At 33.5% G+C, this 27,946-nt stretch overlaps 1 protein-coding gene across 1 annotated transcript; it reads left to right on the forward strand.

Moving 5' to 3' along the window:
* The first annotated feature begins 5,945 nt into the window (after nucleotides 1-5,945).
* Nucleotides 5,946-14,166, forward strand: LOC131064645 (prohibitin-1, mitochondrial). The gene is made up of 6 exons (XM_057998864.1): nucleotides 5,946-6,143; nucleotides 7,154-7,341; nucleotides 12,011-12,127; nucleotides 12,933-13,103; nucleotides 13,255-13,467; nucleotides 13,550-14,166. Exons 2-6 carry the CDS (start codon nucleotides 7,165-7,167, stop codon nucleotides 13,757-13,759), a joined length of 888 nt encoding a protein of 295 aa, XP_057854847.1. The 5' UTR covers nucleotides 5,946-6,143; nucleotides 7,154-7,164; the 3' UTR covers nucleotides 13,760-14,166.
* The last annotated feature ends 13,780 nt before the right edge of the window (nucleotides 14,167-27,946 follow it).

Consider the following 27,946-nt stretch of genomic DNA (forward strand, 5'->3'; position numbering starts at 1 on the left):
GATCAAGGTTAGGATCATGGTAGGACCATAGTTAGAAATATGGTTTTGATTAGGGTTAGGGTTTATGTCATATTTAACAATAATTTGAGAGTTAAAGTTATGTTTTGGTTGGTTTGGGTTATTGTTAGGATTATGATGAGGGTTAGGGTTTAGGGTTATGGTTATGATTTATGGATTATGTTTAGTGTCAAGGATTAGGATTATGGTTAAGGTTTACATCATGGTTAGGATTAGGGTTATGTTTAGTGTTTGGGTTACACCCACGTTTAGGGTTAGAATTATGGTTTAGGGTATGGGTTAGAGTTAATTTTAGGGTTATAGTTTACGTAGTAGTTAGGGTTAGGGTTAGGGTTACATTTAGCATTTTGGTTATGGTTAAGGATAAGATTTAATATAGTAGTTAGGGTTAGGGTTAGCATCTAGGGTTGAGACTAAGGATTATGCTTAGGTATATGGTTGGCTTAGGTTTACATTATTGTTAGGGTTAGGGTTAGGGTTTAGGGCTAAGATATTAGTTTAGAGTTAAGATATAGGTTTAGGGTTAGGGATAGGGATAGGTTTTGGGTTATGGTTAGGGCTATGGTTAGGGTTAGGCTTTTGGTTTTGGACAAAGGATTAGTGCTAGGGTTAGGGTTAATATTTAGGGTTAGGACAAAGGATTGTTTCTATGGCTAGGGTTCAAGGTTACTGTTAGGTTAGGGTTAGGATTAGGATTAGGGATATTGTTATTGTTATGATTGTGTTAAGTGTTAGGTTTACATCATGATAAGTGTTAGGGTTAAGATTAGGGATAAGTTTAGGGTTGAGTTATGGTTAGGGTTCAATTAGGGTTATATTAGGGTCAGAGATAAGGCTATATTGAGGTTAGTGTTAAGGTTAGGTTATGATTAAGGCTACTATTCTAGGTTAATTTGTGGGGTTAGGGTGGGTGATCAGTTAGAATCAATGTTAAGATTAGGATTAGTATTCAATAAGGTTATACACATAATTTTTCATTTATGGTTAGGGTTCAATTAATTAGGGTTTTATTACCCTTCGAGGTAGTGTTAGGATTCAAATGTAGTTAGAGTTTAAGTATGAAGCATGATGTTTCGATTAGGCTCCTTCAATAAAGCTTGATTTTAAGATTAGAGTTAAGGTTTAATTAGGTTTATGATTATGTTAACCCAAAGGTTCAATTAGGGTTAGGATTTAATTTAGAACAGGGATACTATCAAGGCTAGCATTTGATTATGGTAAGTGTTTAACTATAGTCGGGGTTAGTATTAGAGTTCAATCAACATTAGAATTAGGGTTATGATTCAATTACATTAGGGTTAAGGTTAAATTAGGATTATAGTTAATTGAGGGTTAGGGTCTGGGCTAGAATATGATTAGAATTATGGTTCAATTAGGGTTAGGGCTTAGTTTATGGTTAGGGTTCAATTATGGTTAGATTATAGTTCAAATTATAGGTAGAGTTTAATTCTAGGATTAGAGTTAACTTTAGGCTTAGATTGAAATTATAGTAAGATTTTGTTTAGGGTTAAAGCTTAGGCTATAATTAGGGTTAGGGTTCAATTATGGTTAGGGTTCAATTATGGTTAGGTTAGGGTTCAAGTTGTCGTTAAGGTTTAATTTTAGGGTTGCAACTGGGTTTAGGGTTGCATTATGTTTAGGTTTCAAGTATGGTCAGTACTTATGGTTAGGGTTCAATTAGGTGTAGATTGGAGGTATTGTCAAGGTTAGGGTTTGATTTTGAAAAGGGTTAAATTATACTTAGGGTTAGTAATAGATTTCAAATAGGGTTATAATTAAGGTTATGCTTTAGTTACAATAGTGTTAGGGTTAGGGTTAAATTAGGATTAGAGTTCAATTAGGGTTATGGTTCCAGGTAGAATTCAATTAGGATTTGAGTTCAACTATGATTAGTGTTTTGTTTAGGGTTAGGGCTCAAGTTGTAGGTAGTGTTTAATTATAGGGTTCTATAATTTAAGGCTCACTTTCAAGGTTACCATTAAGGTTTAATTAGGGTTAAGGATTACATTAGCATAGATATTAGGGATAAGGTCAAAGTTAAGCTAGGTTAGGTTAGGTTGGATTGTAATTATGGTTTAGGGTTTAGGATTAGGGGTTAGTGTTAGAGTTAGATTTAGGGTTTAGATTATGGTTAGGGTTAGGGTTTACATCATGGTTAGGGTTAGGGTTAGGGTTAGATTAAATGGGTTAAGGTTTAGTGTTACAATTAGTGTTATGGTTATGGTTAGGACTAAGGATTATAGTTATGCTTATGCTTATGATTCAAATAAGGTTACATTTCAAGGATAAAACATGTTGTTAGGGTTAGGGTTCTATAATAAAGCTTGAGTTTAAGGTTAGGGTTAATATTTAATAAAGATTAATTTATTTAGGGTTAGGTTAAGTTATGGGTTACATTAGCATAAAGGTTTAATTAGGGTCAATATCACTTGTTGAGTTAAGGGTTAAGACTATGCTAGGGTTTATATTGTTGGTCAAGATAAGGTTTAATTAAGGTTAGGATTAATTTTAGGGTTAGGTTATTAGGGTTCAATTAAGGTTATATTAGAGTTAATTAGGGTTCAATTAGGGTTCAATTAGTAATTTGTAAAGGCTCATTTCACCTTTTACACCTCTTTTAACCTAAAGGGTTGTTGATATATTTATCTCCTTTTAGTTAAATTTTTTTAGTTATTTATAAGGTTATTTTTTTTATAAAGTATACATAAATATATGATTAAAAGAAAAATTACACAATATAGTTTATACATAAATTTACCATTAAAGACAAAATTACACAATACTTTAAGTATAGTTTATTAAACTTTAAGATGATGAGTTATTAATAAATAATATATTTTTATTTTCAATGATTGTTTTTCTAAAATAATTATTTAGATATAAATTATATTTGTGCCATTTTATGGATCTCAAATCATAACTCTAATAGTAATTATAATAAAAAATTATATCCAAGTCCTTGATTAAACCCTAGTCTTAACCCTAAATTACAATAATAATTTCTAAAAGCTTAATTGACCTTTTATACATGTCTTACCTTAAAGAGTCATTGATATTTTTATTTTCTTTTCCTTACATTTTTTCATTTATAAGGTTTTTTTTATGAAATATACATAAAATATATGATTAAAGACAAAAATCCATGATACTTTTTATTTTTATGCAAACCAATTTAAATTATAAAATTAAACTATGTTTCTAATTTATAAATTATTAAACAATTAATTTAGGAATAAATTTTGAAACTAAATTCTAGATATGAATGAAACTTTTCTAAATTTGAATTAGATATATAATCAACATTTCTATTCTATTTTTCCTTTTTGCATGTAAATAAGAACCTTTCTATATTTTTCCTAACTAACATTTCTATTCTATTTTACCTTTTTTTGGCATGAAAATCATTTTAAACTATAAAATTAAAAATTTATTTTTTTCATGCAAAACAATTTAAATTATAAAATTAAACTATTTTTTTATAATTTATAAATAAATAAACAATTAATTCAAGAACAAATTTGAAACTAAAATCTAGATATGAATAAAACCTTTCTAATTTTTTTTAGATATAAAAGCAACATATCTATTCTATTTTTGTTTTTCCCATGTAAATAGAATCTTTCTATATTTTTCCTAAGTAACATTTCTATTGTAAATAGAATCTTTCTATATTTTTCCTAAGTAACATTTCTATTTTATTTTACTTTTTTTTGCATGCAATTCATTTTAAATTATAAAATTTAAATAAATTCTTTTTTTCTAAACATTAAATAAATCATCAAATTTAAAACTAAATTTAGATATAAATGGAACCTTTTTTACTTTTGTACATAAAAAATATATTAATTTTTTAAATTTTAATAAATGATATAATTATAAAATATATTATTATTCTAATCAATTAAATCATGGGCAACAACCATGCAATCCTCCCTTAACTTGTGCTCTACATTATTGCAATTGCAACTTGTTTTTTCTTGCCTGTTCCTTGCATTTTTCATTTCAAACCATTTGTAAATCAATTGGCAACATAAATTTAAGAATCATATAATATAGTCCTTTCTAAATGCAATACTTTTTCTTTATTTGTGAATCAGATTGTAATGAATATAGAGAAAACTTGATGGAGTTCCATGATAACACAATATATTTAAAAGGAATAGATGCCCCTAGTTTATTAATGCAGACAGGTAGAGCATCTAAATCAAAATTAAAACTCATATAATTGTCAATTCTTCAAAAAATCAGAAACTACAAGAAGTGATTAAAATACATAGAAAATCAGAAACCCTAAATCATCTTATGGCAGAAATATAGTCTCCAATATTGAAGATGCGATTGAGCACAAAAAATTCCTTTAGCATCTCCATAAATTCATGGGGTTTGATCTTATTACCAAGCCTTCTTGATGTGATTAAAAATTGTGAAAACACAGAACAAATCCTTGGAGAAGATTAGCTTGGCATTGGAGAATGTGGAGATCGCACAAGTAATCCAATCTTGCAAAAAACATAAAATCCAAGTGATGCATGAGATGATTGGGGCTCTGAGCCAACAAATAAATGTAATACCATATGATTTCAGGTTTATACCCGTGAAACGTAATACCAAGTTTCTTCTATGCATGCCCTTGCTGAATTTTTTTCCAAGACCTATTCGTTTTTCTGCAAACTGTCAATAAGAGTAACCAAGAAAACAGAAAAACACACAATATAAACAACAGTACTCACAAACAAAGAATAAATAGATCAAGCACAAAAAGAGAGGTATATACCAGAAGTCGGGGCATATAGAAAACTAAAACGATACAGAGAAAAAGCGCAATGCCTCCTCCCTCATTGAGAGCACGAGAAACACATTACTTATGCAAAGTAAATGTGAATCAGAGCACCTCGATAAAATAATAATAATTTATGGTTATTCAAGTTGAATGCTAATCAATCTCTTGCATTGAAAATCGAAACTTACCAGGGAGCAAATCAGAGAACTTGCCAAAGAATTCCCCTACAAATATTGCAATCTATTGATCAAGTTCTGGAGTAAAATCGAAACTTACCAGTGAGCAAATCAGAGAACTTGCCAAAGAATTCCCCTGCAAATATTGCAATCTATTGATCAAGTTGTGGAGTATTTAATATTGTGTATTGAGCATTGTAGCATGCATGGAGAACTCCAATCGACCACTTCATAACCGTTTCATATTGCATTTACAAATACACACAATTTTAGTAATCACTATTGACAACTCACGAAAATAAGTAATCGTGGTAATGTAGATGTGTTTTTTTTTTTAATAAAATAAAATATTATCAAATGACCATCCAACTTCTTGAAAACGTAATTGCCAGAATATTACTTGTGTCTTTTCTATCCTTCACTCCCCTGATGAGATTGTATAGGAACGCCTCTCAGCATAATGAACACTTTTATAAAATAGATCTGAATCAAACACCATTTGAATCATTTGAATCATTTTAACTTTCCCCAAGGACTTTTATACCTTCTCTAAATTCTTCAATGGCAGATATATGCTAGTTTTTGGTGACGTTTGCAATGACAAATGTTATATTGAGTTTAATAAGAGACTTGGGACGCAATCAAAAGTAGGTACGTAGATGCAACCTGCACTTTTATTCTATCCTTCACTCCCCTGATGCGACTGTATAGGAACGCCTCTCAGCATAATGAACACTTTTATAAAATAGATCTGAATCAAACACCATTTGAATCATTTTAACTTTCCCCAGAGACTTTTATACCTTCTCTAAATTCTTCAATGGCAAATATATGCTAGTTTTTGGTGACGTTTGCAATGACAAATGTTATATTGAGTTTCATAAGAGACTTGGGGCGCAATCAAAAGTAGGTACGCAACTAAGATTTAACACAAGAAAAAATAAAAATAAATAATCGACGAAGTCTATTGTGTTTTCCTCTCTTTTTAATTAAAAGCCTTTCAAGAGAATAGGGTTTTAGCTTGGGTTTAGTCTCTTGCAAGAGAATGGGGTTTTAGCTTGGGTTTAGTCTCTTTCTGTGATCGACTCTTAAATAATAACTTTTGACTCTGCAGCGTGTCTCATTATCGGAGAGACTAATCTGTTTTCTCATCTTGCTGTGGATTGCAGGTAAATATGTCTACAAATTTTAATAATATCTCTCCAGTTTGTTCGCATCAGTTGTCTTTTTAGGTTTAATCCTGCGTTTTAAAGTTTTGTTCTTTTTTGGTTTTGTAATAGTTGAATCCTTTGAGATCGTCAACATAAGCGTAGACAGAACCCTAAATTAATGAGCATGTATCATCAACCTAATTTTCGGATAGCATGTGAATGTTTTGCCCAACTTTCTAAAAATCGTAGAGTGCATTTCCATCGCCTACTTGGCAGAGTTTAAACTCTGTTGCTTTAACTTGTTTGCATGCCTTGAGCCTGCTGCTATTTTACTCTTGGAAGGGGTGGGGCTGTTTCTCTTAATTAGGTATAATCTCTGGGTTGCTGGTATTGACCTCTGTTCACAGGTGTATGCCCTCTTGCTGGGGTATTTATTTGCATTCTAGCTTTGAACTTGGCTCATGAATAAGTATGTTTTAGGGTTTGAGACTTATGTAAATACGCTATTATACCTAAATTAATATTTTGCCGCATATGTAATTCCAGCACCCTCCTAGAAAATATTGCATATTTCATTGCAATGTTAGTTTGTTTGTCTGCATCTTCATTTTTTGCATTAATGACCAAAATGGGTACTGTGGTCATGCCAATTTTGTGTGCATCGATTTTCTTGGTATCCGAGGCCGTGATTTCGAGATTTAGTTTCTTTGTCTTTGTTATTATCTATTCCCTGAGAATATTTATGTTAATTTTATATAAAATGAATGTTACCATTTTATTATTTCACTAAACAGTTCTCAATTTGTTTGAAAGAGTTTTCAGAAAGCGGCCATGGTTGGAAGTTTTTGAACTTCTCACGTTGATGAATTTTCTTGTGATTGTGAGAATTATTGATTTATTATAAAAAAAGATTTCGTTCAGTGTGAGCTTCTGGGATGACAGTACTATTCATTTAGCAATAAAATCTGTTGACATTTTGAGAGATGTGCATCTTCTTTCTTTAATAAGTGAAGTTATGTGTTAAGCAGGAGAACACACAATGAATTTCAATAATGTAAGGGTTCCAAAGATGTCAGGAGGGGGTCCTGCTGGGTCGTTGGCAAAAGCTGTAGTGATAGGTGGTCTTGGTATTTATGCTGCTCTCAATAGTCTTTACAATGTGGATGGTGGTCATCGAGCAATTGTGTTTAATCGAATAGTTGGTGTCAAAGACAAGGTACCTCTTTCCATATTTATCTAGACATTTATGTTTAATTGATTTCATCCGATTCAACATACAATACCGTGCCTGCTTCTAAATATTCTTTTTATTGTTATTGCTATCTTAGTTTGCATTGCCAATTGTAATTTTCATGCTGCAACATCAAGGGTGTTCTGGGGCTCTTGTCAAGCTTACTTGGTTGAATATTTGTAATGAAAAAGTTTGGTAATGTTATGTAGGCGATTTTTTTGATTTGTTTGCTGGGTTGTAAATGGTGACAAGCTTACCTTATGCTTATCGTCATAATTCCATCAATAAGCATTGCCTTAGTTGTTACATGTTTGAAATGATTTCTATCAATATTCTGTTTCCACTTTCTGAGTTCTCATTTAGTGCCTCGGATATATGTGGTAGCTGGGTTTCCAGATGGTTTGAAGCCCCTTCTTACTACTGGAATTAATATCTCATCATTTACAGTAATAATAATGGCTTATAGCAGGCTGGAGATTCATGAGAGATTTATGTAGTGATAATTTCTAATTCCTCTGTAGAGATGGTATTTTACTTTTTAAAGCATTTTGTAGCTGCAATAAGTGCATGTTTCCTCTTTTGGTGCTGTCATTTTTTTATGTGCTAGATATGCAGTGTGCTGCCTTTTTCCTTAGAATGCAGCCTAAAGTTGCATTGAACATATCTACATTGTTAGCATACACCATTATCTTGATTTGTCTGCTTAAAAGTACTGTTACAAGGTGTTATAATGATAAGGAGAAACTTCAAGATGCTGAAAACCCCGTGTTGTATAGAAATTTTTGGACAACTCTTTGAGGCACACTATATCAATGGAGTTTATAAAGATATTGGTGATGAACTGTGCGTCCATGCCCAATTTTTTTGATGGTTTCCAACCATCATGAATGATGGATGCCACAATTTTGAATCAAGAATCTTTAATAGGCTACACTGAATTCTTCACATGTCTTTTCTTCTTGGCCAATTATGTGGTGTATAAATTTTCATAATCAAGGCTTATGTATCCATTGGGGGCTTCATTGATTTCTTTCACCATTTCTTACTAGTATGGTTATCTTACATGGTTGAGTGGCAGCCCATTATTGTAAATCATTGCCCAAAGAGCTTATTGGCCTTTTCTTACGACATTTCTAAAAGAGGAGCATTTTGTTTTTGTAGAGGGCCTTGTTAAAATAGTATGTGTGGCTTCCTTTTTATTTCAATTCCTTGTTGGCTTCCTTTTTCTTTTCTACATATCCAAGAATACGTGTTGTTGGAAACTCTTGTTTGGTTGGCTCAATGCAAAGTTTGTATTCCTTGGCCACGAATTGACACTCCTGCATTTTTATCAGATTTTATGAGATCTTGTATTAAATATGGCTCTCATTGCAGTGCCAAATATACCTGTCCCCCACCTTTAAAATTTGCTTTCATTGAAGTGTGAAATACCACTTACATTGGGGTTTGCTCTATTGTCACCAGTCACCACTTGTCTCCAAAACAATGACAAAGGGTTGGTTTCAAAAGTTTGAGTTGACCCTTGGTTCTTTGAACTAGAGCTTCTTGCCGTTATAGCAAGTACCTGTAGCAGTTTTAAATTAAATTTAGTATTAGAGAAAAAAACCAAGGGCTACCATTACTCATTAAAATTTAAAAAATGATAAAACACCAATAATAGAGAAAAAACAAATAACGTGGAGATTTTTAAATGAAAATTTTAAATTTAATATTATCTTCAATCAAAAAAGAATCCTTGTTGCAAACTCTTGAATCTATTTCAAAGCAATTGAGCATTTGTAGTAGTCTAGGAATGAGAAAAGAATTAAGTATGAGCACTAGTTTGATGAGGTTTCAGTTGAGCATTAGGAAACACGTGTAGAATGAGAGGTAAGTTTTGTTTTTGCTTTTGCAGTTTAGGGTTTAGGGTAGTTTTTTTTATGCTTAGGCTTTAAGATTTACTTCTTAGTTGATTCTGTTTGATAATTGTATTAAAAAGCCATTTTTGAGCCTAGTTTCACCGTGTATGGATAGTGTTTGAGTAGGACATTGAGAAAGGGACATACTAGTTTGCATTTTGAAATGTGAACCTGCATAGGATTGGTTCATGGGTCGAATTTGGTTTGGCTTTGGTGTTGTGGAGGCAAAATCCAGTGTCATAAATTAAAAGCTATGTTATGCTTCTACTTGAGAAGAAGGCAACACTTGAGATATGTTCGTTCATTAGCATAAGCTCCTTGATTTGTGTGTTGTCTAGATCAGATTTGTGGTGTGGTTTGATGTGCACAAAAATTCGTGTAGGGATTGTTCAAAACACTATGGGTTTGTACTAGGTGAATCCATAATGAACTAGTTAAAATTGTGATGAACCTGTTTAGTTTTTGATGCATTTTTTTTTTAAATTAACTTTTTTTTTAAATTTCACATTGGACTTTTGACTATGAAACACCAAGACAAATCCCTAACCCTAAAAGTGCCATTTCTTGAGTTGGTAACAATATCTATTCTTAAGGGTGTTAATGCATGTTGATGGTTTGCAAGAATTATGCAAAGCACGTTTCCTAATAGCAGTGTGTGGCATGACCACACTTTTTACGGATCACAAGGATCTGCCTTTCTAAGCTTCAGGGTGGTGGGGCGCATATGAGGGGATGTCTGGCTACAAAGGAGTTTACCCTGTCCTGTTTACATGTGTTTCTTTCTTGTCTATGTACTTTACTGGCTTCTCTTTAATGTTTGTAATCTTCAATAGTTGCATGATCTGAGAATTCTGTAGAGGAAGATGTTTTGCTTTCTTCCTGGCACTCAGTCAGGAGTTCTTGGATCTTTGGGTATGGTACGAGGCAGTCAAAAATCCTGGGCTTAACCTAGCAAAAGGAAGGGTAAAGAACATTCACTGAAGTTTGATCCTATTTTCGTGTTGTTGCTGCAAGCCACCACACACATCTAGCGCAGTATTTCAACGATAAAATCAATTTATCCTCTGAGTTGTGACTTAACCTTGATCTATTTGTGTCTTCATTTTAGGTTTTGCGGAACACATGGTAGCAAAGAGAAAGAATAGAGAACCACTAAGGGAGAATGATTTTTTTGATCTATCTACCCTCCTAGCCAGTGATTATTCTTTTGATCTGAATTGCCCACACTTTGTGACTACTGAATACTGGACCAGTTTAGCTGTTAAACATCTGATCTACAGCATGAATGGGCAGTGAGATGAAAAAGATCTGTACTGACATTAGTGGTATGATAGAAGATTAGTGCCATGAAGATGTCGATTTCATTTAATGTGTGTATTTTGAGTCACTTTTTGCATTTATTAAAAGACAGGTTAGGATCTATTGTGAGATAAGAAGGGAAAGACATGGATGGGGAAGTTATTTTTTTTTCCATTGTACAGGGTAGTTAGTTACTATCAGATCTGCAGACTGCATGGTTGAGATCGCTTTATAAATATATTGAGTGGGGGAGGAAGATTATGGTGGTTGACTGACTGTTGCTTTCCTTCTCTTGGATGCTTGGGGGGTGAAGGGATTTCAATTGCTAGTTGTGTTTTCTTTCCATCTCCATAATTTCATTGAGGTACAGCAAGGTGATCTGAAGGTGTTCTTAAGAGATCAACAGGATAAAAGAGTAATGAATAGGAGAGGATCAGGTGTATTCTGCTGGATCTTAAATTGCTTAAGGTCCAAGTAAATATAACTTGCTTAGTTATCTTGATGAACAATTGGCAAAATCAAAGACATGAAGGGACACAATGAAAAGGATGGAAAATTGGAGCTCATCTCTTCCCCCTTCTGCTCCTATAGCAGAGCTGAATTTATTTGGAGTGAACAGGTGGTCTCTTTTCATCAATACTAGATGTCCAAACTTGCAATTTTTTTCTTGGCACTTATAACTAAATCCCTCTATGTAGTCAATGTTTCCATATGGGACATCCGTTCTACAGTCTTGCCCTCCCTTATTGATTTTCAACCAATCAATACTATTAAATTCACTTGGACTAAGGCCTGGTTGAAGATCAGTCATTGATAGGTAGACTATAGAACAGATGTACACAATGGAGATATTGACTGCATGGATAGATTTAGTTATGAGTGCCAAGAAATAAATTGAAAGTTTTGATATCCGGTATTGATTAAAAGAGACCACCTGTAACTGTCCACTTCTGATGCTATTAAACTCTCTTGGACTAAGGGCACTTTAGATTTTCTGTATTTTCTGGTCATCTTCTTGTGTGTTCAAAATTATTTGTTCACCATAATTACGTGGCAAGTAAAAACTCCATTTCGATTATAGATTATAACAAATGAAAGATCAACCATACCTATGTATTTGAAAGTTGAACTGGACATGTTTTGAGCTGTTTGTGTTATCTTGTGGATTACTACTATAAATTAAGCTTTAGTGTCTTGACTCTCAATGATTTTTTGCATGTAAATCATATGGAAGCCCAATCTAATATGCAACTAGAATTAAAAAAAAATCTCATAAACATTACAAAATATTTTGGTTGTTAGTAGTGGTATGGTGGGTTTGGAATGTGAAGATCTGAAAGGACTTGATCCTTCAAAGTGATGGATATGTTTGAAAATCCTTTTGGTGTTTAATGTAAGTTGGTTTGGGCTGAATGGTTTGGTAGTTGACAAATTTGATATTTTATTGTGATTTGCAGGTTTATCCAGAAGGAACACATCTCATGATCCCTTGGTTTGACCGTCCTGTAATCTATGATGTTAGAGCTCGACCTAATCTTGTAGAAAGTACTTCGGGTAGTCGTGATCTTCAGATGGTAAGTTTTCTTCCAATGAGCAATAGATGCTTGTAAATTTTTAAAAGGCTGTAGGCTACTGCAGCTACAGTATTTGCAGTAAATCATACATCGTTTCTTAGGGCTGTACTAGTATCAAACATCAAGGGCTTTTTCTGGACACAATTGCGTTCTATCTTTTTCATTTTGACTGGCAATCTCAAAGATCCAGCTAATGTCTGTTTCTACATAGTTTATTACTTACCTATATATGGTAGGGAGATAATATAGAAAACTTATCCTTCTTTTATTCTCTTAAAGAGTTGTCCTTTCAAGTATTTATGAATACTGAATATTGTTTCTTCAATTAAGTACTCTGCATCAAACGTTTCTCTGTAAACAGATTTTTCAGAGCAAGTGCATTATAGTATTTTTTTGCTTGAAGGTATCCTTTTCTTTAAGCCTTTAAGAGTAGCAAGAGCAAGTTGTTTCTCAAGCATAGCAAATTATTTATTTTCTGTAACTTTTGGTTTTTATGGATTGCTATTTCGTTTCACTAAAAAGTAAATGAAAACAGAACTTCTTACGATGCTACGTTTTCTTCTGTGCACCATTTCTCCAACATAATGGTGCTTTACTTTTTGATATGATTTGTTTAAAATTTTGTAGATATTTATAAAAGATTTGGTCTTGGATATTCTTTTTTGCCATTTACATTGCATATTATCCTCTACCATAGATAATAATCAATAAGCATATTAGTTTCCTATTTGTTTGGAACATAATGCAACTGCATGATGTGAATTTTAGTGGCTTTCATCAATATCCCTCTCTTGTTGTGTGATAGGTTAAAATTGGCCTTCGTGTTCTCACAAGGCCACTGCCTGATCAGCTTCCAACCATTTATAGGGCACTTGGAGAGAACTATAATGAGAGAGTATTGCCTTCTATCATTCATGAAACCTTGAAAGCAGTGGTTGCTCAGTACAACGCAAGTCAGCTGATCACTCAACGAGAGGTAGTGTATGCATTCATTGTTATAGTGTCAAGGTTTGGCATCTTACTGCATGTTAGTTATTTGATACACAGTTCAGTGAAGGAATTGGTGTTACAGCTTGTTAACTATATGTGCTATTTACCATCTCTTCAAATATTTTGTTAAAATTCAGGCTGTAAGTAGGGAGATAAGGCGTATTTTGACTGAACGAGCTGCAAATTTCAACATTGCTTTGGATGATGTTTCCATAACAAGCCTTACATTTGGAAAAGAATTTACTGCTGCCATTGAAGCGAAGCAAGTTGCAGCTCAAGAAGCTGAACGTGCTAAGTTTGTTGTGGAGAAGGCAGAGCAAGACAAGAAAAGTGCAATCATTAGAGCTCAGGTATGTGTGATAAAACGCTAAACTATTGCTTAAGGTCTATTTTGAAAGTGCCAGACTGAGCTAAAGTGATTTCTGCCTACAGGGAGAAGCCAAGAGTGCTCAGCTTATTGGTGAGGCCATTTCAAACAACCCAGCATTTATTACATTGAGAAAGATTGAAGCAAGCAGGGAGATAGCACACACTATTTCAAACTCTGCAAACCGAGTATTTTTGAGTTCTGATTCGTTGTTGCTTAACTTGCAAGACGTGGATGTGGGGGAGATGGTGCCGTCACCCAAGCCCAAAAAATGATATTGATGGGCTAAGACAATCCATTTTAAAAAATTCTCAGTAACCAGTCCCTTTCTGTCTAGATTCAGAAGCTTGAGGTGTTTGTGTTTTTTCCATTGCCAACTAGCCTAATTTTGATGAGCTACTGGAACCAGTAATTGTTTTCTTATTTATTTCATGGTAAAACCTTTCAGAAAACAGGTTGGGCATCTTTAGATTTTATAGTGAACATGGTTTCTTAAACTTTCAGTTTTTTTTTATTCATGTGATTATGGTGACAGGCATAACTGCATGTAACACGAGTCATTTATTATTTGTCTGTGATAACTCTGAATAGAGTCGAAAATGTATGTGACCATTGGATGATTGGTATGCTCAATTCTAGATACTGTTATCGGGTTCATTATAAATTTGCATGGTTTATAAGACATTGTGTGTTTACTTGTGCAAAGTTCTGAGGTGATTTTGATGATTTAAAAGTCGTTCCAATCTCTGGTGAGCTGGCCACTTGATTGGAGATGAAATTGGTACATCAATTTCTACAATTGCCATGTACCCTAAGAAGAAAGTTACAGGGAAATTATTTTCAAGAGTCGAATGATGGCTAGAATGCAAGACGAGTACACTGAATTTTCAATTTAACAAGGGATCTTAACGAATGCTAGGAAATGGCCTGATTCATTCTATGCAAGGCCCTGCACATTTTATTTTTTTAATAAGTGGTGATCGATGACTCATCTTATTCAATCCCTTCATGTCTTTGAGGAATCCATAGAAAATGCATTCAGATATTGGATAGTATTTAAATATTTTATAGTGCATATACTTTTAAAAATTGTATACATTTATTAAATGTGATGGAAATTTACATGATCCTAAGTTAACAACTTCTCGTTTTTATATTTAACTTGTAACTTTTACACAAGCCTTGATGGACGTTTTGTTTCCAGGAAAACTACCACCTATAACATGCATAATATAGTTATATGTTATACGATATTCATCAAGCTTTAGTATGGCTTCTAGATTAAACAAAGATGTTGTGGTCTACTAAGGTTGTAACATAAGATAGGGAGAAAATTGTTTCAAGATTGCATACAAAGACATCACATGTTTAAAAATGAAATAAAACCATCTAAATTTTATATTCATATATTTTCTAACTCATTTTGGGAATACACAACTAATTTATACACTAAAAGATATAAAGATTCTAAATAATTTAAAATAAAACCATTTAAATTTTAAAGATTCTAAATAATTTAAAATAAAACCATTTAAATTTTGTATTCATATATTTTCTAACTCATTTTGGGAATACACAACTAATTTATACACTAAAAGATATAAAGATTCTAAATAATTTAAAATAAAACCATTTAAATTTTATATTCATATATTTTCTAACTCATTTTGGGAATACACAACTAATTTATACACTAAAGATTATAAGGATTCTAAATGATTTAAAACAATTTAATCTATATTCATGAATCTAGAAGTTCTAGACATTATTTGAAACTATTTTATCAGAATTCTTTTCTCACATCAAATATTTTCTTACTCAACAACATCTAGCCACTTGGTAATCTCATTGTTTGTTTATTTAGCTATTACAAGATCCAAGGTACATTGTGAATGTGATTTATGTTGTAATGTAAAATTGAAGTTATTTAATATCTTAATATCACATTAGAATGTATTGGGAATGCAAGCTTTGATTTATTATAATGTAATGTATAGGATTGACAAATTGAGTAAAGAAATATATATAATAGAAAATAATGAACTTGGCACATAAGATAAAGATTAATGTTTAGGATGTTATTGGGTTGTGTAGACGATTGCACATTCGCTTGACTTAGGATGTCAAAGAAATTATAAAAATACTTTGATACTAAGTTTGCACAACTAGAAACGAGAATACAAGATCATCTCAACAATTGGTAATCTCATTGTTTGTTTATTTAGCTATTACAAGATCCAAGGTACTTGAAAATGTGATATATATTGTAATATAAAATTTAAGTTATTTAAAATCTTAATATCACATTAGAATGTATTGGGAATGCAAGTTTTGATTTATTATAAAGTATAGGATTGACAAATTGAGATTATATATATATATATATATATATATAATGAACTTGACACACAAGATAAAGATATATGTTTAGGATGTTATTGGGTTGTGTAGATGATTGCACACTAAATTGTCATTCATGTGACCTAGGATGTTAAAGAAATTATTAAAATACTTTGATACCAAGTTTGCACAACAAGAAATGAGAATGTAAGAACATTAGAAAGATAAAAGAATTTGAGAAATTATAAGATTTACATTATTTAAAATAAATAATAGAAATGATCAATGAATATGAAAAAAAATAGAAAGAATATGAAAGGTATTTGGGAGCTTGCCTTAGGTCAAGCTACTATTTCATATTTTGACTTCCATTGATAACCAATGATAAATAGAAATTGAAAAATAATTGCTCTTTTGTCTTAAGTATGTCTAGGAATTAAGAATAATGATGATAATGGCCTATTAATGGGCCTGTCCAGGTTGATCTAGATCACAAGGTGAAGTCTGGTGATAAATGGGTGAAGCAGAATACTGACTGGGTGAAAGTCAACTTTGGTGGAGCATTGAAAGGGAACTTGGAACCTTGAGGAGCAGGGTTTGTCAACTTTGGTGGAGCATTGAAAGGGAACTTGGAACCTTGAGGAGCAGGGTTTGTGGCAAGAGACCATGACATGAATGTTCTAGCCTTTGGAACGAAAAGACTAAAGCAGGGTACGAATAATGAAGCTGAAATCCAAGTGACACTGTTAGTAATCAAGATGGCTAAGAGAATGTTGGTGGAGAATTTGCATTTAGAAGATGATTCTCAAGTTATAATTAATGTAATAATCAGGGGTGAATGTCTTGCTTGGAATTTAAATAAAATTATCAAAATTATAAGAAATCTTTTAATTTCCTTTAAAAAAAAAAAAATTTCCCATGTGATGAGAAACGAGAATTGGGTAGTGGACAGGATGTCGAAATGGGTGGTCTCATTAATGTAAGATCACGCGAAATTTTTTGGGAAGATTTATGGGTGATTACATTCACTGATTAACGACGGGTCATACGTTGCCAAACGCAGGAACAATTATGGAAAGGAGTGTGTGTTTAATGCGATATGATGGGGGTTTATTTTAAATTCGGCATCAAAGCTTCTTCTGGTGCAAAATGAGTTGGTGTTGGCGTAGGTTGGCGTGTCGCAGACTAGTGCTGAAGTGATGCAGCATGGAAGCAAACTTCAACCTGTCACCCCAAGTAGCAACTTGCCTTCTTGGGCCGGGTTTTAGACAAGCGACTCCGCAATATTTTTTAATTTGATGACCCTCTGTTCGTGCAGATACTGGACATTCTATTTGGAGAAGAATTCATGAGAATGGAGCACAAGTATTGTACAAATATTGATATAGTCTCTATGTTGGTGGCACGGGAGTTGGAGCTGGAAAGTAAGGAGAACGTCCAGTGGGTCCTCAAGGAGTGTGTGGAAGAAGATTGGCCGTATGGTTAGAGGCCAATTCTGGAATGGGTACGACTGGGTGAAGGCCTTCTAGTTGCGGAGGGAGATTGGCTAAAAATTGGTGATCAACCTTCACAACTCCAACTGTTCATTTGGCAGAGCTTGGTGAGCAATGTGGATGAGAGGAAGGTAGAAGCGTGCATTGGGTGGGAAGCATTGAAGGACTATCTTGGGAGTGAGGCTTGGATCATGAGGATGTCGATGTGAAGAGAGAGATGAAGGGAAAATCATGCGCAGAACGAGAGCATGAGGATGGTGGGGTGGCAAAGGAGCAAAAGGACAGATCTTGGGCAAGGCTCAATGTTGAAGATTACCGAGTTAATGGACCGCTTAGGGCATGCAGGAAATAGGTTTTTTGAAGGATACTTTTCTATGAATTTTGTATGAGGTATGTTCGTGGTCTATTTTTGTGGATAACTGTAAATTTTGTATGAAAATTGAATACAATCATGGCTCTTTAGAACATATAATGTTTTATTTATAGGGGTTGAGTGTCAGATGATATTTTGTAAAAAACAATATGATGGTATCAGTGAGCAAGGTTGTTAAGGTTTATGTAGATGATCTTATCTCAAACTTTTAATGTCAATGTAAATTTATATTTAAATTATTAAAATTACTACATTATATATATATAAAAAGAATAGTAATGATAATAAACAATATAACTAAGATGGAGAGATAGCAAAGATGTGAATATCTTGAGGTGTTTAGGGACACTACAAAAGAATACTTCAATAACAATAAAAAAGTAGAAAAGATAAGAATAAGAAATAAATATCACCTCTTGAAGCTTGAAAACTCAAAGAGGATAAGAATGTTAAATGTCACAATGCCTTTAAGATTTTTTTTGTAGAAGTGCTCATGTGCTCACATGGAGGAACTAATGTCAACAAGTTGTAGCAAGAGGTGTAAAATGAATTCATGAGAGAAAAATCGAGTATAATGAAAGATTAAAAAATGAGGGAAAAGAAAGGAGCTAGTGAACTATTCACTCATGGGATGTTAGTGTGTCACACTAGTGTCTAGAATCTTTTGGCTTTGAAAAAGATGAAACACAAGGTTAAGATAGCTTTAACATCAATTTGACCAAAAAGAATCATGGGAGACAATGCTTTGGCACCATGGGGAGGAAAAGGCTAATAAATAAGTTGAAATGAACCTAAAAACATTTTAAGGGGATGGACAACGAATTAAGAGAAAACCATGACAAAATATTGCAAGGTTATGCAAAATTCTACATTGCATATACATTTTTATCTATCTTAACAATTCTCTAGAATGGAATTTATTTTCACCTTAACAACATTACACATCAAATTTGACATAAACATTCTACCCAAACAAATGAAGAGCATATTTATATTTGAACATTACTAGCGCCAAAGTATTTTCTTCATGATGCCCTTCCCACTTTTCAACACAAACTACGTAGAGTGCCAATTACTAATTGATATTTTAAGATGTCCTCAAAAGGGCATTCTTACAAATTATTACCCATTTAGTAGATGTAGCTCCCTTTCAAGTTTTCAGCCCTCTTATCTTTATTTTAAACTCCATAAAATGCTAAAATTTGATAGGATTAAAAAATAATGAGCAAGTCTATAACTTGAAAATGATTTGTAAGCAAAAATCAAAGCAGACACTAGAAAAATTTGTGAATTTCCATTGAAGATTATATTTAAAATCCGAGTGGAGATTTAGAGCACATCTTCATGAGGAGTAGGAATATTTTGAAGTCCTTAAAAGGATCTAGGGAAATTATCACCCTAGATTTTGAAGGTTAGATGCTTCTACTTGGTGAGATATGAGGTTGGAGCCTCTCATTCAAGAGATTGGAACCTCTTGATGAGTTGGAGCTCAGTGGATGGGATTGATGTCTCTTGTGGATTGGAGCCTACAAATTTGTACAAATATATATATATAAATAATTATTTTGATGTGGCTTTCTCCCACAAGGGTTTCCACATAAAATTGTGTGTGCATGTTGTCTTCTTTAGTTAGATCTTAATTGTGTGAATGCTTTGTTCATTACTTTGAGATTACTAAAATTAAAAATTGAGAAATTTGATCTTATACTAATTCAACCCCCCTCTCAGTATAAGTGTGTGTGTGATTTCTTCTAAGGGAGTCATACCCAAAAATAAGATTTTTAAACCAAATTAAAAAAATGCATTCCCTGTAGACATTGGTGCAATAATGCAAGAACACTTTGCAACAAATACTAGGTATCCCATGAATGGGAAACATAATAGACATCTACAACATTTAAATTTTGCTTCACCTTTGGAATCAGAGCTAAGGTGTATGTTAAACTATACCTCATTTTTGTTCTTTTTTCTATGCATCATTGTCCAATTTTTCTCTAACACACCAATGCTCTCATCTAATTTCTCTAGAGGCTTTTCCTTTTCTCCTAGAGACTTGGTTTTTGAACTCACAATCTAATTTCTCTTCTCCTTACTAGGCTTGAGCTCCTTAGTTGTCTTAACACTATCCCATGTTGCTTCAAGAGTACCATCCACCTTTTTCCAAGAGGTTAGTGTTGATTTTGATGGAGCATCTAGAATCTCAAGCCCCTCCATACTAGACATATTAGTGGCAATAGTGGAGACTTTGAAAAGAAACTTGAAAGCTCATAATAACAATTTCCACATAACCCAAAAGAGAAATCTATGTAAATAAGTATTCAAAATTCATATGCAAAAGAATAGACAACATACCCATCAAAGATGACAAGATATTCCTTGGGAAAATCCTCATGAGGGAAAAACATAGCCTCCAAAATAATTCATCCTCCATGTATTATTTAGCAGTGTAATTGTAGTGTCCTAAATTATACTTGCCTATAATTGTGTCCTCACTTAGACTTCACTTCTACTCCAATGCTTGATAGAAGACTAATTGTTTGCTCACTTGAATGTATGATCTCAATTTTTCTCTCTTGTGTTGTTTAGGAATTAGAATCGGGGATTGAATGAGAGGGGTAGACCTCCTTTTATACTTGCTTTTCAAAAATCAAATTAAATTCCTGACCTAAGCTGACATGGGATTGTTAAATATCCAGGCAACTGAGAGCGGGGGGGTGTGAATAAATTGTCAACTTAAATCTTTTCTTCAATATTCATATATCTGGAATAACTGACAAAATTAAATAAAACGGATATAACATGAAAGCACATACACAAAACAGATCACATAATGAACACTGGATAAGGTGACTTTTACAAAGGGTGGCTCACTGCCTAGAAAGGATCGCTGTCGAAGGAAGAAGAAAGAAAAGGGAATCCAATACTGAAATATAAACTGCAATGTCAGAACTGCTTCCAATACCTCTCAACACACTTCACATATAAAAAACAATTGGATTTTCCTTTTCAATCTTGCACATCTTCCATACCATAACATAATTAGATCATCTTCTTATATACACTATCTCTGATAAACATACTCTTCTAAGTCGGACAATCAGAGATTCAAAAATAGGTCACCACTAAACATTCCAGTGGTGGGAAGGAATGAGAAGTAGACCATACCACAATGCACTTCATTGATCAAATCAACACATTACATCCATCATAATTATCAGACACAAATCATGACTCATATGCAACACAAATGCCACTACACAAACTCCAATTCCAGATCAAACTAGACCAAAAATAGCACTACCCAACTTAGCAAAATAAGAAAGAAATCAAGATACTCATGAATACAATCAATTAATACCATATCTAGTAAGAGGATAAATCTGGATTACCATCATTACAAACAATCAACACTAAATATCAACTGTAGCACATCTTTCAGATCACCAAACACTCTGAAACACATCTTCCAAATCACCAACTCTCAAAACAATATGTTGACATCAATGGCAACCATTAATGACAACCATCAACATCACATTTGTAACAATCTCCCCCTTTGTCATTGATGGCAACATCCATCAACAACAAACACATAACTTTGCAAACTTACTCAGTATCTTTGCACATCACATCTCTGCATCTCATTACATCTCTCCCCCTTTGACATCAAGGACAAAGGCATACATAACTCCCTCTTTAAAACTCACTCTACTCCCCCTAAGAGGAAGAGCCCAATCATTAGTCTAGATAAGAATATGCAAATAGTTCACTGCACCAATGTACTTCCAAATGTACATCAGTTCAAATTAGGAAGGAGTAACACCCCTAACTTCTATCGGAGATACTCAAAAGTATCCTTACACAACACTTTAGTGAAGATATCTACAATCTTCTCTTTTGTAGGTACACACTCAAGCTTTACTTCATTGTCCAACACCTTTTCCCTCAAGAAGTGATATCAAATAGATATATGCTTTGTTTAGGAATGTTGTACCGTGTTCAGATTAGAAATTTTTATTGCACTAGTGTTATCACACATTATTGAGATGGGTTCATTGAACATTGCACCGATATTCTTCAAAGTTTGCTTCATCCACAATATATGTATACAGTATGAAGATGCTGCAAAATATTCTTCTTCAGTTGTAGATAAAGACACAAAATCTTGCTTCTTACTTGACCAAGAAACCAACCGAGAGCCAAGGAAGAATGCTCCACCACTTGTACTTTTCCTGTCATCAACAATTCTGACCTAGTTTGCATCTATATAAGCTGTCAAAGTGAAATCTGAATTTCTGGGATACCACAAGCCAAACTCTTATATCCTTTTTAAATATCTGAAAATTCTTTTTACTGCTATAACATGTGATTTTTTCATTTCTTGTTAAAATCTAGCTGCTAAACAAACTGCATACATGATATCCGATATGTTGGTAGTCAAATATTACAGTCCTCCAATCATTGATCTATACTGACTTGCATTAGCTTTAGGAGATTTATCCTCTTTGGTTAACTTGCATCCGATGGTCATAGGTGTACACACCAGTTCGGAATTTTCCAACCCAAACTTCTTCAACAATTCCTTAATGTATTTAGACTGTGAAATAAAAATTTATTTGTCATTCCGATTTACTTGCAAACCAAGAAAGAAATTTAACTCACCGATCATGGACATCTCAAATTCCTTCTGCATCTCATTAACAAACTTCTTGTACATACCTTCATTTCCTCCAAATATTATGTCATCAACATATACTACAACAATCAAGATTTTACCTAAGTCAATTTTGAAGTAAAGATTACTATCAACAGATCCCTTCTGAAAACCTTGATCAATCAAATACTTATCTAGCCTTCCATAGCAAGCTCTAGGAGATTGTCTCAATCCATACAAGGCTTTCTTCAATATACAAACAATGTTAGGATCATCTCTCAATTTAAATCCTTTCGGTTGCTCAATGTAAACTTCTTTTAGATCTCCATTAAAAAATGTCGACTTTACATCCATCTAATAGACCTTGAAATCTTTAAATGTTGCAAAAGCCAAAAACATCCGGGCAACAGGTGCATATGTCTCCTCAAAGTCAATGCCTTCAACCTGCGTATAACCTTTGCAAACCAATCTTTATTTATTTCTCACAACCTTTATGTCCTCATCCAACTTGTTTCAGAATAATCATTTTGTTCCAATTACATTCTTGTCTTCTAGTCTGTGAACTAATTCCCATGTCTAATTCTTCTACTGTTTTTGGTTCAGTCTCGAACAATAAACATAACCAAACTTGTTCTTGAGTTGCTTTGCTTCTTGTGATAGTTCCTTTGTTCTTATCTCCAATAATCTAATCTACTGAATGATTCTTCTGCACATACCTTAGAGTTTTGGATGGAGATGTCGAATCATCCCGAGTTTCCTTTTCTTTCTCTTCTTCTCTGGTTTCCTCTTCCCTTTTTATTTCAGTGGGCTCATTAGATTCATATCTTGTCAGTTTGTACGAGTCTTTAGAGATGTATTCATCAACCTTCACATTTGCACTTTCAACAATCTTGTTCAGTCTTTTGTTGTAACACCAGTATGCCTTGCTCTTTGTAGAATATCCTAAGAATATACCTTCATCTGCTCTGCTATCAATTTTTTCAAGATTATCTTCATCTCTCTAGATATAGCACTTGCTTCCAAATAGCTTGAAATACTTTCAATTCAGAGTTGGACCATGCCATAGCTCATATGATGTCTTTCCATATCTCTTCCGATATAAAATTTTGTTAAGAGTGTAGACTGCTATGTGAATTGCTTCTTTCCAGTAAACTTTCTGTAGTTCTGCTCCTTTGATAATTGTTTTGGCTGCCTCCTGCATTGTTCCATTCATCCTTTCTACTACACCATTCTGTTGTGGTGTCCTTGGGGCAAATAACTATCTTCGAATACCACATTTCTCACAAAAAAATTTAAACTCATTAGACATAAATTCTCCTCCTTTGTTAGACCTCAAGCACTTAATCTTTTTGTCAACTTCAATCTCAACTTTAGCTTTGAATATCTTGAATTTTTCTAATGCTTCTCTAACTTCTCCCTCAAAAATGCAACCCATGACATTCTATAATAATCATCAATTAGAAACATGAAATACCTCTCACCTTGTATACTCCTTGTTCTGGTGGGACCGCATAAGTTTGTGTGCACCAAGTCCAATAATGTAGTAGACAAATATTTCTTCCTTTGAATGTTCCTCTTGTTTGCTTTCCTTCTTAATATTCTTTGCAAATTTTGTTATCCAATTTGGTTAGCCTTGGCAAATCTCTCACTACACTTAAAGAATTTATCTTCATCAGATTATCAAAGTTGATATGACACATCCTCTGATGCTAGGGGAATACCACTTAATTTTAAAATCAGGGCAGACTATAATTAACCTCTTAATTTTAAAAAAATTCTTGAAATTTGAAATGTTTAATTTTGAAGGTATTTCCGATTCTAGAGGGATCAAAAATCGATAGAATAAGCCAATCTTCCGGATTTAGGCTACTAAATACAATCATAACAGTCTCCCGAAATTTCGAGAAAAAAGTCGAGGACTGTTGCAGGAACACACATGGTCCAACCAACTTTTTTTCGAAAATTTCAGGGATGGATATTACGATGATTTTAAAGATAACCCAAAAAAATTGGCGAATTTTATGATCTCTAGATGGGCGAAATGAAGACGCAAATGTGAAAATAGGACCCTATTAGGGTTATGAAGAAAAAGAGGAATTGAATTGCAACTTTGAAAAGGGTCAAACATAATGGATAGGGACACCTTGGAAAATGTTTAGAAATTTGAATGTAAATGAAATTGATTTGAAATTCACACAAAATCCAATTAATTTTAAAAATTAGGGTTTGATGACCTAACCACTTAATTTTCAAATTTGAATTTTGGGAAAAAGGGGGGAAATTGAAATTTTGAATTGTAGGATTGAAGACAAATCTAAGAACAATAAGAAATCTGAAAATAAAATTGAAATCCAATTTTTTAATTTTTTTTCCACAAGTTCAAGATGATTGTGGAAAATTAGGGTTTTAACAAGTAACCTCTTAATTTTGTAAGCTGTAATTACAAATTGAACAAGACAAAGAGGAAATTGAATTTGACAAACAAAGCAATTTTCAGATCTAAGATAACCATAAACAATTTTTACAAATCACAAGCTCAATTTTAAATTTAAAAACTAGGGTTTTGAATGATTTAACCACTAAGTTTGCAGAAAGTTGAAACTTGTAAATGAAAAATATGCGATTTTGTTCAAAGGAAAGCATGCAAGATGTTGGGTTCACCAAAATGTAATTGTGGGAAAATGGTGAATGATAGATCAAGAAGGAAACTACTCTTTCCCTCAAAGAGAGATGAGAGTTTCACTATTGATTACTGATGCTTTGCAAAAAGGATGTTAGGAAACACAAACACGACTCAAGAATCAAACGTTAGTGTTAGTATCATACACGAAATACAATCCTAAGCAAGAATATCAAGAGAGATATAAAACATTTAATGGAAAGCATGCAAAAACAAAACAAAGACACAAGACCCTTCCAAATGCTTGCCAATATGTTCATAGTTGTTCCTCCCTTGTTCCTCTCCTCTCCCAGTTCCACATGAGTGTAGCCCTCAGCTTTTTGCACTACTATGAAAGTCTTATGGAGATTCAAGATTTATGAAATGATTAAAAGATTATGCAAATACAAGCTAAATATGAGAAAGCCTAATTAAGCTATATTGGTTTTAACCAAAATAACAATTTAGATATGATTTGCTCCTAAAATGCTCTCTTAAATTTCACTACAGATTAGATGCATACAAGATTTTTGGATCTGGATATAAAGGAATGGGCTCTATTTATAGGAAAAATAGAGAAATGGATGGTTGAAATTGAGTAATCTCAACAAGGGTCAAGATTGAAAGATTTATGATCCATGTGAAGGCTTTCAACCCAATCCCAGGATGACAAATGTCAACATGAGATGGCTTGAGAGGAGAGGGAAGAAGCATTAAATGCTTGAGATGACATGAATGTTAGCTTGGGAGGTAAGGTTAAGCTTTAGTTGAATGAATAAAGACTTTATCCAATGAATGATGCCTTTATCCAATGGACAAACTCTTGTGCAAGAGTTAGTGGGGATAACCATGGTCAAAGCAATGAATGCTTGAGGAGACACATGAGTTAAATGGAGGTTGAGTTAGAGGTAAAGCCTCTAACCATATGGGCAAGTGGAATTAACCATTAATGGTTATGTAAGAGCCATAAATGGTCATGTAAGAACCATTAATGGTTTGGAAGACTTTAGGGGTTAACTTGTTGGAGACATAAAGCATTTAATGTTTTTCAAAGATTTTGTAGGCTTTGAGAAGTGACTTCAAGTTGCTTAGGAATGTGACAATAATTAGAGAGGGTGATCAGGCTAATTAGGAATGGTTTAGAAGAATCTAGAATGGGTTTAGGATGCAAGTGGGTTTGGTGGGTGAAGAAAAATAGGATTTTATTTAAAATAAAATTTACTTTATTTTAACAAAAATAGGTGCAACTTGCATTTGTAGGAGAATGCAAGTAAGGGAGGGGGGGGGGGCGGGTTGTTTAGGGATTTAAATAATTTTTTTATTATTTATTTAAAAGAGGAAAAGGGGTTAAATTAAATAAATGTGTTTTATTCATATAATTGATTTTGAGTGTAGCTTAAAGAATTCATTTAAATAAATTGAATAATTTATTTAATTAATAGGAGAAGGGGTTGAGGATGAATTAATTAAATATTAATTAACTGATTATTGATGGTTAATTAATCAAATAAATACTAAATATTCATTTAATTAAGTGGACATATTTATGTGACTACAATTACCATTCAAGCACTTTTCACCATGTTACATTAGAAAGAGGAGAGGATGATTCATTAGATTCAATCTCTCCACATGAAGATGGTAGATTGAATTCTGAATGAATTGGGAATGTTAATTTGATCCCCCCTTTCTTGTTTGAAATGGAAAGGAATTGATTGAATTATGTAGTGCAAAAGTGACAAAGAATTGATTATATCTTGAGATCGGAATATGGGATGAAGTTGTGCACCTAGATCTGGCCGTAAAATGTCGAGACGAAGTCGCACTGCGAATTTGAGGAAAAGTTGCCTGAACCGTGGCGGGAATGTACACGATCCTCCAAAAAATCTGCGAAACGAAAAGAGTTTTTCCGCCTCTGCGAATGAAGCCCGAGTCCAAAAGTACAGTTGGGCACCTGCAACCTACACACTAAAAAGAGTGGAAAATGGGTTGGGATTGGAGGTTTGCCTTTAGGTCAAACCCCAATTTTGGAATTAACCAAGTAATGAAAGAAAGTACTTGCAAGTAGATGTAAATGAAAGACTGAATTGTAAATCACCTCAAGGGAGGTTGTAGTAGCAATGTTGATAGAAGTGCTTGTGTGGAATTGAATGTTGAAATCAATCTCCTCTTCAATGGTTGAATCCTTGACTTGAATGCAACATCTAGCCTTGAAGGGAGACTTGAGAATGCTCAATGCTGGAAAAGAATGCTTGAATGCTTGAATTCTTGATCGCTTATGCAACTTGAATCTATCGAACTTAGACCTATCCCACTTATGCAAATGAGAGGACAAATGCCCCCTTAAATACATGTTAGTGGATCTGATTTTCGTCACGGGCCAACATCATGGGAGTTTCTCGCTCGAGGCACAACCAACAATGCAACCCTAGGAAGGGTCATGCCCCAAAATAGGGCAGGGATAGGGGCACCATGCCCTTGTCCTACCCCTTTCTCTAGAGCAGAGTGCAGATGAGGTGACGCAGAGGACAAGGAAGACGTTGTTTCTGCAAGCTGAGCAATCTCCAGTCTCTGATCAGGCTAGAGGATTCGAACTCGCATGCATGAAGACCCTAATGCATTCAAAAATTGCTAGGACAACAATTTTATGACACTATACATTGATATGAGATAACATTAATGACTTGTAGCCCCTTCTAGCTAATACATATTTGTACCAGTCTTTTTCCCTGGTGCAATAACAATTCCAGATCCTTTCTGGATCTCACAACTATCATCCTGAAAACAACATTATAACCATTATCGCACATTTTCTCAACACTTAAGAGATTATGATGTAAGCCCTTCACATAGTAAAGACTGTCAGTATTATGTTTTCCATCAAAAGTAATAGATCCAATTCCTACAATTTGTGTTGTTTGATCATCTCCAAACCTAACAGAA

This window comes from Cryptomeria japonica, chromosome 9 (assembly GCF_030272615.1).
Source record: "Cryptomeria japonica chromosome 9, Sugi_1.0, whole genome shotgun sequence".
NCBI classification, from domain to species: domain Eukaryota; kingdom Viridiplantae; phylum Streptophyta; class Pinopsida; order Cupressales; family Cupressaceae; genus Cryptomeria; species Cryptomeria japonica.

Bases quoted from the DNA above. Each gene is read 5' to 3' on its own strand.
- LOC131064645 (XM_057998864.1), top strand. From the start codon at position 7,165: ATGAATTTCAATAATGTAAGGGTTCCAAAGATGTCAGGAGGGGGTCCT. The intron at 7,342-12,010 runs GTACCTCTTTCC...TGTGATTTGCAG, and splicing joins TAGTTGGTGTCAAAGACAAG to GTTTATCCAGAAGGAACACA. The intron at 13,468-13,549 runs GTATGTGTGATA...TTCTGCCTACAG, and splicing joins GTGCAATCATTAGAGCTCAG to GGAGAAGCCAAGAGTGCTCA.